This window comes from Vitis vinifera, chromosome 13, assembly GCF_030704535.1.
Source record: "Vitis vinifera cultivar Pinot Noir 40024 chromosome 13, ASM3070453v1".
NCBI lineage: Eukaryota > Viridiplantae > Streptophyta > Magnoliopsida > Vitales > Vitaceae > Vitis > Vitis vinifera.
Genome location: NC_081817.1, coordinates 20677389 through 20689932, shown reverse-complemented (window position 1 = coordinate 20689932; position 12544 = coordinate 20677389). Strand labels below are relative to the sequence as shown.

At 36.6% G+C, this 12544-nt stretch overlaps 1 protein-coding gene across 2 annotated transcripts; it reads right to left on the bottom strand.

Annotated features, from left to right (window-relative positions):
* Positions 1-281: 281 nt before the first annotated feature.
* On the bottom strand, positions 282-12132 carry LOC100254333 (transcription elongation factor SPT6 homolog). 2 transcript variants are annotated; one of them, XM_010647112.2, is made up of 17 exons: positions 11929-12132; positions 11744-11836; positions 10787-10895; positions 10604-10691; positions 10423-10504; positions 10103-10229; positions 9744-10002; positions 9440-9649; positions 9228-9353; positions 8722-9108; positions 8519-8629; positions 7652-8434; positions 7126-7267; positions 5825-6990; positions 5513-5722; positions 4550-5027; positions 282-1512 (listed from the first exon to the last, which is right to left on the bottom strand). In XM_010647112.2, the coding sequence occupies exons 1-17, from the start codon at positions 11969-11971 to the stop codon at positions 551-553; spliced, it is 5376 nt and encodes a 1791-aa protein (XP_010645414.1). In that variant the 5' UTR covers positions 11972-12132; the 3' UTR covers positions 282-550. The 2 variants fall into 2 exon arrangements, with proteins under 2 accessions (XP_010645414.1, XP_010645417.1); XM_010647115.3 differs by lacking the exon at positions 5513-5722.
* Between the last annotated feature and the right edge of the window lie 412 nt (positions 12133-12544).

Sequence of the window (12544 nt, the reverse complement as noted above, 5' to 3'; positions counted from 1 at the left end):
TGAAAACACCCCGACAATGTGAAAGGGAAGCCTTCATGGGTAGGACTAGGCGATAGGTCTCTTCTCTTTTTCAATTTTTATTTTCTTTAAAAATTGTAATTTTAAAATTTAATTATAGGGCAAGTTGGTCTAATAAAAATATAGGGCCTTCAAAAGAATTATCACATTCACCTACCCTTCCGGGTCATTTTTTACCCCCATCTACCCTAAAGGGTAATTTTCCCAAAGAAAAAATTGCAACATCCATTGGTAGAGCCAAAACAAAGAAAAAGAAAAGGGGAAGAAAAAAATTGCAACATCAATTTGGCAAAGCCACAAGTCAGTTTCGTGAAGCAAATATCTCAGGCAATGAGAGTCTGGAAAGGCGGAGCAATATTTAAGAGCTGCTTTCTGCCAAACCAATGAATTGAAATTGAAGTAACACGATGGGCGAAGCCACTTGTAATGTCACAGCTATTATCCTATATGTGTTTTTTCTTTCTCTCTGGCCTCTGTAAATTTACCGTATGAGAATTGCTATACATTTTTTTTTTCTTTTTCTTCTGCGAGTTCACCAACCTCCACTGCCACCACCAGACCATCCATTTCCACCACCAGAAAGGGTGGTATTACTTTTGCTAGAACCCCATCCAGTATTGGCAACCTCTGAAGCAGCATTCCCCTTCGAGCATGCCGCATCCCAGGCAACATCTCCGTCAGCATTGCTTTTATTCTCCCTACCACCACTTCCACTTACACTTCCAACCCAACCGCCTTTACCTACTCCACCACCACCACCACCACCACCAGTCCCATCTTCATGACTATTGCTGTTACTGTTGCTGACCCCTTCCCAATTAGCACCACCGTTGCCCCAAGTACAAGGACCACTACTCCCAGCCTCCCCGGAACCACTCCCATTGCCTCCACTAGCCTTGTCATTCCCCCAACCATCAGTGCTTCCTCCACCACCCTCATTATTGTCACTTGCTTTACTCCTACCCCAGCTGCCCCAACCATCAGACGAAGCTGCTCTACTGGGTGGGTTTTGGACCTTGAAACCTGGCAAGTTGCCCCATCCATCACTATCCCAACTTTTATCCTCAACATTCAGCACTGACCCCCGCTCTGAACCTGCACCATACCCAAATTCTTTTTGGTCCTTGGCATTGTAAGAACCATGGCCATGGCCACAGCCACGTCCAGGCCCATGACCATTGCTTCCACACCCTTGACTACCACTACCTCTCCCATTTCCCCTGGCACCACCCCAATTGCTACCCCTTGCAGTACCTCCCCTGCTGCTGCCACCCCAATGATGAGTACTCCTACCATGACCCCAACTTCCAACCCCAGAAGAGCCCCAACTTTTGGTCCTCCCACCACCACCCAAATTTTCAACCCCAGCTCTACCACTGCTGCTGCCCCACCCAGCAGGGGGAACTTCTCTGCCAGGTGAATTCAGGACTTCAGCACCAGGAAAACTGCTCCACCCATCACCACCGTCGCCACGACTTCTATTTTCATTTCCTCCTGTACAACCATAAAAGGCAGGGGGAAGTATAAGTTAATGCAAACAGCCCATGAAATGGAAGGAAATTTGATAACCCAACAACAGTGACCTAGAATTCAGTAGTGACTGTCTAACTACAAAACCTTTCAACCTGCTTAAAGGCTCAAAATGGTATACACATTTCCAAGCATGTGACAGTTCATCCACACGTCTATAATATTTAAAATCTGTTTTATTTTCAAAATAAAGATAATAAAAGCCATCCATTTTTCACAAAGATACTCTCCATGTTCAACACATAAAAAATACCCCACAATAACTTGGCTGACAAAGCTTGCATTCCATCCTTTAGAACCTGAAAAACACTCTTCTAAATGTATAAAAATATGAAATGCACCAAACTCATTAAAATTCCATTGCTAAACAACAGGTGGATCACAAGCCTGTTTGGTGGTTTTATGAGATTGAATGGCTTAAGTTTCAAATGGCTCCAAATGTTAGCCTCACAATATATGCACATCATCCATTTGGAGCTCAACTTAAAATTGAGACATAAGCTTCATGCATAAACTATGAAATGATCCATGTGACAACTAGAACCAAAAAACAAAAAACAAAAAACAAAATTTTAAAAATTTGTGCAAGTAAAAATGTTTCAATTAAATTTTAATTAAAAACAGTTTTCAAGTACATTGTGAAACTTTTTTTTTTTTTTTTAAAAAAAAAAGAAATATATCCAAACATGCACTTAATTAATTAGATTCATTATGGGGATTCTGGTTACAATAGTTTGTGCTTTCTTTTACAAAACAAATTTGACAGACTTCAAAAGATAAGATATCAACTGGTTTTTAATTCATTAGTCTCTCTAAATTCCACTCAGTTAATAATTTGAATAAGAGAACATTCATGTGATAGATTGTTAATAACCATTAACAACCTGAAACGTATATAAATCAATGGATAGATATTTGCTCGCTCGAGTCTAAATTTATTTTTCTATATTATTTATATCTTCTTTTCCATATATAGCTATATTATAGTTCAATTATGGTATTCTTTACTTATGATGGATTAGTAAGTACCTTATCATTATATTATATTTGGACATGGATAAGGAAGAATACAATTGGCATCAATTTGAGAAAACAACAGAAGAATAGTAGAGAACATGGTAATCTAAAATGATATAGGTAGGAAGGTATTGATAGATAATTTAAAGTCAAAATATTGTAGTTGACATAAAATATTGATAATGAAGAATGTATTGAAGTTTCCGAAACATAGTTACCAATATAGCATCTGTATCAAATAGAAAGAACAAAACAAAAACAAGAGAGAGAGAAAGATATAGAACATGGAGATCTGCATGATACTTCCAAAAGTGGTAAAACTCACAAAAGCTAAAATACTGTAATTGAAACAAAATCAAATTAAAAAAAAAATGTAGATGTATATAAGAAAAGCATATAATGTTTAGGACCTAGAAAGTGTGCACATTATACAGAACAACAATACCAATTTATTCAATGACATTCAGGCTCTAATCTAAACATCCAGAGTTTGTTTTTATCATTTTGGTGGTGATGAACCAATGTAAACCTCCAATTATAAATATGGTAACATCAAAATGTAGTCAACAAATAAAACCACAAAATGCTTAGTATAACGCCAATTAAAAATTTGCTTTTTCAAAAAAAAGCCTGTAATGTTCTATACTTTTTTTATATAAATATAAAAAAAAACACACTCCAGTATTTCACATTGTTTTATATGAAGTAAAGATGACACATATGAAGTCATCCACAATGACAATTGTACAAGTTCATAATGTTGTTTGACAATAATTTACATGAATCTACACTTAAAATATTTTATTATGAGTTCATTAAAATGCATGTATTAGAAAGAGAAAAAAGCCAACAATGCATGGATTATTCATATCATTATTCAACAACAAAAAAAACAATAATAATAAAGAAAAATCATGTCTTCTGATTATAGGTTCCTATAAAATCCCACTAGAACTTGGAATTACATTTTGGCATTTCATTAACGTAGATGTTGATAATGTTTAGCCTAGGACAACAAAAATTTTAGCCTGCCACACAAGACAATTTTTTTGAGTTTTTCGATATACTAACTGATTGTTTGGACACAACACAGATTCCTAGGAGATCAAGTTTTTAGCCTAGACCAAACACATTCTCTGAGTTTTAAGATGCTAATTGATTCTAAGGTATCTGCTGTAATAGTGAACTCCTTGAACTCTACAGGTTCTAGGTTTGTAAAATAACATCTCTTTCTGACAACCACAAATTTATAATGTGAGAATTTCAACTATCTCAAGACATTCTATATCTGAAAACCTATTCTCCTTTTTTTATCTTACTTATAGCAGCCTACAAAGAAATTCTAGCTGCAAAATTCAACAGAAAGGTTCTAGAAAAATAAAATAAGGAATATTATTCCACTCATATTCTTTTAAAATCTAAACAAAACAGCAATCTTTATGCAATTGTTTTTTAAATAAGAATTTATAACACTGCTTATTGATAATGTGGGTCCCTGGCATGATTAATTTACATAATTTTTAGGACATTTTTACTTCAAATATGAAATTGTCGGAAGAATGTGTGCACAGGTTCTAAACACACTCCAACACTGGTTATACCCTCTAAACTATTGACTCCACAAGGAGAAGCAGTTCCCTTTTCCAGTCCTAAACCACATCCACTACCATTCCCATCACTGCATCCACTTTAACAACTATTTGCATTTTGTACCACTAAGAATGAACTGTATATGGAAAGGCCATTACATCAATTTGTAGAAACCAATATGAAAGGATGCTCCTTGTATTGCCTTTGGTTTTACCTTTTCAATTTAAATATTTATGCTAGACCAGAAAACAAACTTCCACGACTGAGTTTGGTGTATGATCAAGTCAGTCTAGTAACAATCATAACACCATTCTTCATGTCCTTTCATGATATGCAAATTTAGGAAATTGTAAAAGAATAAATAAATTAAATAAGAACTAATTAGTAGACTTGCCTCTAGAACTAGGTGTACAAGTTTTATCTCTGCTTGAGTTGAATTGGCCTCTCCAACCACCAGTGTTGCTTTCCCAACCACCGCCTGTAGGTGCCCCAACGGCAGGACTTCTCATAGGTACCATGGCAGCAACTGATTGAATTGACAGTGCTTTTTCTGGCCATGGATCATTAATGTGTTTCTGGAAATATGCCACAAGCCCGTCAATGTTATCAAAAATATGCTTCCGAAACTTGAAGCCCTTGGGATATAAACCAATGTACTCATGGTGTGGATTTGTATTTCTAATATAACTCAAAATAAATGCACCAGGATGCTCATGACAAATGCCAAAACAGTAAACTATCCTCATTGGATAATCTGATTTCTCTGCTCTTAAGAGATCATCAACTTCTGCCTTTTTGCCCCTCCTGAACTTTCGGTAATTAAGCATAGCTTTCAGGTGAGTTACCAATGGGTCAACATATCGATCCATAACCTATTTTCAACACCAAAAGAAATCATTTAAATGTACTTAGTGCTCCAAAGGCTAGAAAGCAAAACAGATGATTGCATACCCATCCACAATATGCATACAGGCTGTACACTAACCAATAAAATTAGAAACTCAAATGGGTTAACATACGTCAACTATATACTTCTTGAATTTCATGCATGACTTCAACACATTCATCTTTTGCTTCAAAATTCTAACTAATCTGATTTCCCTAAATAATTATCCAAGTTGCTGAGTTAAAAAATTTTAACTGTAGAATGCCTCTTTACTATCACCTTTAAGAAGGAAGCTCCAGGAAGTCAGGTCTAAGTACCAATTTGGGATCTAGATTCAAATTAATTACATTTTCACAGAATATTTTTCCTTTTTGTAGATAGTTTTGTTATAGCATTAACATGCGTGAAGCAAAAGGACAGTGCATGAAACAAGCAAATAAACCTTTCAAAATCCCTGTATAGAGCACCAACCTCATCTAAATCCTCAAAATTTTCATTCCCTATTTTTAACGTCTTTCCAAGATGAAGCAAACTCATGGCATCCTTCTGATCCTTCCCACCTTCAGTTATTTCTTTGTGAGCATAAACTCCATCATAGATCTTAATAGTTAAAGACAAATAAGATGAGCCTCTTGAACTTGGATGAAAAGTACTTTCACCCACAGCTTTATCTGATAGATACTGTTCAACAAAGTATAGATGAACACTATGTCAAATCAGTTAACTACTACAGTGAACTAAAGAAGTTTAACAAACTGAGATAGTGCATCACAGATAACACACCTCCATTGCTTCTTCAAATGTAATATTTTGAAAACGCGGATGAACAATCATCCTCGGTTTGACATGCTTCTTTGCAAGCTCCTTCTGGGCTTTCTCCTGCTCTTGTGATAAACTACTCTGATCTTCACAGTAGTAGGGGTCAACACTACGGGGATTTTGATCTTTGCTGCTCCTTGACTGAATTTCTTTGCAAGTTAGAACCACACAGTGTCTGTTCTTTTCAATCTGTTTAATCTTGCAGATGAGGATTTCACCAACTTGTAGCTTTGTTGTCAAGTCAATCTCATCCCTTTCATCTGAAAAACCATCCTTGAAAAGTATCCCATCTAATCCAGAGTCAAGCACACAGAACACTCGTTCAGATTGGATTGAGCGAACTGTTGCCTGAACAATCTTCCCTTCAGCAAGTGTATCACCATTTTCACCTGTTATCATAAGGAACTCTTCATCCTCGCTTGGTTCTTCATAAGGACTTCTCCAGTCTCGAAATCCATGAAGCAACTCCATTTTTATATCATAAAGTGTCTCTCTTTTATTTTTTCCATGTTTTATTTCATAATCTTTGGCATATTCAAAGATTTTAAGATCTTCTAGATATTTTGGATGGTTTCTAACATATCCTATTGCCATCTCTAGCACCACATCATCAATTTCATCATTTTCAAAACATTTATAAACATCCTTAGCCAAAATCTTTGCAAGATTATAAGACTCCGGGTGAATTCTTGTATCATCCAAAAGATCCATGTTGCTGCTAGCAGATGCCATCCCACAGCAACGTACACGCAAGAAACCAACAGCACTTCTAAACACACTCATTGTTCCAAGCCCATGTTCAATCAGTTTCTTTCGACATGTAACTGCTCCAATTCTAATTAATGCCCTCTGTAAATGACCAGCCTTACTAGGTCCAAGCCCAGAAACAAATTGTAAAGGAGCAAAAAGCCAATCATGAGCAGCAGCCAAATTTATGTCAATACCCACCTGATTGGTGACATCCACCATCACCTGTTCAACCATCTCATACTTCTCATCAGGTGTAAGGAGGTAGCCCAGGGAGCCAAGCTTCCAAGATAATATCTCTTTCCCCGGCCCACACAGTGTAGCAATCATAGCCAGTGGATTTTGCAAAAAACGACCAAGAGCCACAGCTCGCTTGACAATGCCTACAAACATAAAACACAAAATGCAATGTTAATGATAACTATAAATCAAATTTATAATTGGATACATACAGTGCTGATAGGGACAGAAATATAAACACTTAAGACAGAAAAAGAGAGATGGAGAAATGAAGTTACCCAGTTGCCCAGGAAGCTGGTCTGAAGAAATCCGTGAATGTTCATATATACGAGGCAGGGATTCATCCCCATAAACAATTCTGATCCCATCCATCTTTTGACTAACATCTCTAGGATTTTCCTCCATCATCTTAAATATAATCTGATTGGGAGAATAAAAATTACCATGATATCCATCACAAAATTTTCATGATGATCTTATAACATATTAATCCTTCCATTTGAATTAAAAATTTAAAATAAAAATAAATCTCAAAAACCTAAACTTAATTAAGATAATAAGAATGATTTTCAGGTTCGACTAAACTAACAATAATCCAGGAAAATATTAAGATCTAGAACATAGTACTCATGTAATAAATAGAAATCTATATTTGCACATTTATCTCCGGTGTTCAAATAAAACACATGCTCGTCTTTTCACAACATTAGATGAGTAACTGAAGACCGTTGATCAACAAATTAAATGCACCCCAACTGAAGTAAACAAAGAACCAACCAGGTTACACGGTTATAAATTTTATACCTCATAGATCTCTTCCTTCAACCGCCGACAAGCCAAGTTCACAGCTCCAAGAACAACTACATGGGGTTGGTGTTCAGTCATGAACTCACGGACACGTTCCTGATCAATTTTCTTCTGCTTCTGTTGCTTCTGATTGTTCCGGGACCATATGATAAGGGAGCTGGCGTGCAATACATCCATCACTTCTCCCAATGAGTCCAACATCACAAAAGTGGTTGCTGGATTTCCAGGATCCCAACAACAAGCCATGACCCTTGGTGCAGTTTCTTCATCTAGTTCATCATCATTTTCTTTGTGCTGATATGGTGCCACTGAGGCCCTGTTCCACAACTGTTTCCCATATTCCTCAAGCAGCCAGGCTTTTGCTTTGGCAGTCAAGAAGACTCGAGCTTGTTTCTCCATGTAAGGAAGAAGAAAATTTGAAAATGCATCCTGCAAGATTAATTTGCGCTGTTCATTCCAGAGTCGAGCTGATATACTAACACCATCACTGAGATAACAATCATTAGATTCACTTGTCAGCTTGTTAAGGGTACTCTCTGGCAACTTTATAGTAACTTCAAGGAGTTTCTCTTCTTCAGCCCTCTGAATTAGAAGCCACTGAGCATCCTTGAATTGAGAAAGAGGCTTGCCATGTAGCCACTTAAACCCTGAAAATTCATGGGAAGGATCTATTATCATGTTTCCTTTGGGGGTGGGTCTAGTTGAGACTACAGCTTCCTCCATAAAAATACTTCGAACATGTTTCCTGAAACATGGTTCAGAACTGATCTCCACCGCAGCCTAAAGCAAGAATAGGATTATGAACAATGACAAACCAGACCAATAAGGATATTGTGATTAACTACAAACATCAAATCCACATACCATGTGCCTAGCACCTTTAAGCACAGCTTGTGGAGTTTCAAACAGTGGACCTGTGAAAGTTGAAGCAATCTCCTCAGGAGATTCCTTTAAATCCTCCAAATCCTCCCTTCTCTATAGTAGCATAAAACTGAATTTATATGCCTTTGCTCAAAAACATAATGTAGATATATAAATAAAATGAGTTTAGACTAAAGATAACTTACCACATTAACCAGAGTAACTTGCAAACCAAATTGCTCAGAATTACACCCAAACTTGGCTGCAACTTCCCACAGGCCAGCGTTACTGCATACCTTGTAGTGTGACTTCCTCTTGGGCCTCTTAAACTGCCCTTGAGAAACATTTACTTCATCCAGGGGAAAGTGCAGATTAAACTTCAAGTTAACATCATCGACCTCTATTTCTGATTCAGCATTTTTGAGAGAGTTGGAAATTGATTTGAACAGCTCCTTATTCAAATTGAGTCTTGCTTCATCATGCATTTTCAACAATTCTTCTTCATAGCGCTTATTGTAGTACAACTGAAGAGCATTTTGCCTCTTACGAAGAAGCAACCACTTTCTATCCAAATCCTTGATGACCCAAAGTATCTGCACCACATGCAATTAATAATAGTAAGCCAGTCCAAGAATTTGTAGTTCCCATTTTCTACAACTTCATCCATTGTGCGAAATAAGCGAGAAGAAGTAAAAGAAAGAAAAATCACCACCTTGTTCCTCTTAAGCCTAGTCGTTCTCTTAGTCTCATCCTCATCTTCATTTTCTGCCACATCTTGCTCTGGATCTTTCAATAGACTGAGACAAAGCTCCTTCCGATACATTGCAATAAAAGGAATCTAAAAAGGATGATAAAAGTTCAGACAACAATGTACTGTTAAATTTAGAAGGTGAACTTTGGATCTGCAAATCCACTCAAACTCACATCATGCTTCTCCACATGATGCAACTTCAAGAATCTTTCAATGTCTTGCTCAACTTTTTTGAACAGATCAGGACCTTCATCATTTCCTTCAATAACCTTCATCTTGCAGAACCATGTTATTTTTGTGGTAAGTTGACTAAGTATCCAAGAAGTTTCCTCTTTTATACTCATGATATCTACTGGAGCAGGTCCAGTGCTTTCCTCAGATATCTATAAAGAATAATTGAAGGCATTTAATTCAATTATGAGACTTTGATGGCACAAACTTTACATCAATCAAGCCACAAAGGTGAAAAAAATTGACCTGTATCCTCTCAGGCATGTCAATATTTCTTATAAGATCATCCTTCTCGGTCAAATACTTCTCTGTGAGGATGAATGGCTCATATACATTTTTCAGACTCCCCTCCATTTGCCTACCAGAGTTATCAAATTGGTCAATCCTAGCTAGACTTTTCTTGCGACGATTAAGGTATTCATTAGGGTCACCAAATATGTCATGTGCTTCCTCTACTGTAGATGATGACACTCCATATTCTTGCCTTGACTTCCTTTTCAACTTCCTTGGTATTGAAAGGAAGAAAAAAAAAGTCATGAAGGAACAAATCACCATAAAACATCCAAAAAAAAGATCAAAGATCAATTAATTAACAATCAATATACCTCACCGGACAACCATCTGTTTCTTCTGCATCTACAATAAAACCATCCATTTCATCATCTCCAATAACATCCTCATCATCGTATTTTGATTTTGCCTCGTCATCATCAATGTCGTCAAGAAGCAATCCTATGAATATAGAATGTGCTTTACAATTGCATAATTTTATTTAGAACAATATGAGGTAATCCTATCATATTTCCTAGATTTCTCAAGTTTCAATTACAACAAAAATAATTAAAAGAAATGTTAACAACCAAAGAGATCATCACACCATGAAAATTTCGAATAACTATATAAAACTCAACAGTAATATTATTACCATTTTCGTCAAAAAAATCAGAGTGCACTCTCAGATCAGTATCTTTCCCAGCCTTCTTAAGCCGCTTAAATTTTTTGGTTCCCTAAAAACAGGAAAAATAAATAAATAAATAAACCCATAATCAAGAACCCAATATACCGACAAAAAACACCTAATTAATGAAGGGGCAATAAAAACTCACAGCCTTTGGCCTACGAATGCCCAAGACATTATTGTCTTCAAGTAATACATAATCATCTTCGTCGAGAACAAAATTCTTTTCCAAATCTCTAAAATGACAAACAAAAGAAGAAAGAAAAGCATACATTAAAAAGGGCAAGAATGCATACAAGGCAAACCACATTACAAGGTGGATAATAACTACATTTTCTTCTTTTTCTTCTTCTTTTGCCTTGGTTCATCTGGGTCGCCATTTTCCTGTTTATCCTCATTTACTATAAACCCATCATCCTCATACTCATCTTGACCTTCCTCTGCTCAATTCCAACAACTCATTTCAACAGCATTAATTGCAATCATTTATTGTCATTATTAAACCAGTAACAATCTTAATCACAATAATACAATGACATTTTGTGTAATTTTTTATAAAATTAAAAGCAATTTTAATGCGGGAATTTAGGAAAATAACTACCCTGCTCAATAGCACTTTGAGCAATACAGGCAAATATCCCTAACTTCAACAAAATTAAAGTATAATAAAGAAGAAATTTCACTAGCATCTTCGAAATAAATTATTTTCTTATTAATTTCCATTTTTGAAATAAATTATTTTCCTATTAATTTCCATGTAGTAAAGGTTAAGCAATAAAATCACAATCTCTCAATATTATCTTATGTCAATCGAAACAGAATGGAAGCTAAAAATGGAAACATTATCATCATCTCAATATCTCGCGATTATTTTCAAAATGCCACGAGATAGAACAGCATCCCAAAATATCGCTGTAACAAGCCATTTCTACAGAGCATGCTCTCTTTCTCTGTTCTGCGTGAAACCGACGGCCGTTTACACCGGAACTTCGAAACGTCAGGCGGAAACTCGCGGGGGCGGTACGGACGAAAAAGCAAGGAGATGAACAATAAAGAATAGCGAAAACACAGCAGAGAAATGGAGATATTCACTGGTTGTGTACGGAGCAAGGGAAAAAAAAGGGAAAACCCTAACAAGGCCTTCCTGCTCACGTGTCCGTACGGAAAGCCAATTGCACTCTGTACAGGCTTGAACGCCAAAGAGAAAGAACTGCAAAAAGAAGGAAAAAAGACGCCAGAGGACCGAACCATAAACCCTAACCCGAAAGGCATTGCCCTAACCAATCACCTTCTTCATCGTCTTCTTCTTCGTTCACGTCGGAATCGGAATCGGCCACTTCCACTTCCATGCTCTCATCCTCATCCTCCATTCCACCGGCTACTGCAAATCAAAAGGGAAAAGTATCAAGGAGTCAAACCACAAACGAAGAAAAAAAGCCACACACAGAAGCAGAAAAAAACTAACGGCATTACCGCCTTTTCCTTCGTCGTCGTATAAAACTCTCCTGTTACGCATGCTCCCTCCACCGCCACAAAACCCAAAACCTAAAACCCAGACGGATTTCAGTATCTCTCTGTGTATGCAACACAGTACGGGATTGTGGAAAGGAAGCTCAGAGGCTTGGCCGTTGGCGCTCCGAAGATTCTCGAAGAGTGGAGAGTCCACGCCACGATAGTAACTTTAGTGTCTGCTTCGAACCTGGAGGGTCTTTCGCAAGAAAGGGTATTATTGTCTTAAAATTTCGAGTAAGGCGACGGGCGAATGGAAGATTGACACGTAGCACCACGACCTTTGCAGTTCTTTAGCACGCTTATTTGTATTATTTTAGAAAGGTAATAAAAATCTCGGTGTATACTTTAATTTTGTTTTGTTTTGTTTTGGTACAACACATTCATTAATGGCAATTTCGTCCATTTTGGGGAGTTTATGGGTTATGTTTGATTCTCAAAAACAATTCGAGGGAGTATGAAAAGATAAAATAAAAAAAAATAAAAAATAGGTTTGAATTCAATAAATTATTTTTATAGGATTCTTTAAATTCATTTTACTTTTTTTTTTATTATATAAAAATTAAATAATTTTAAAATA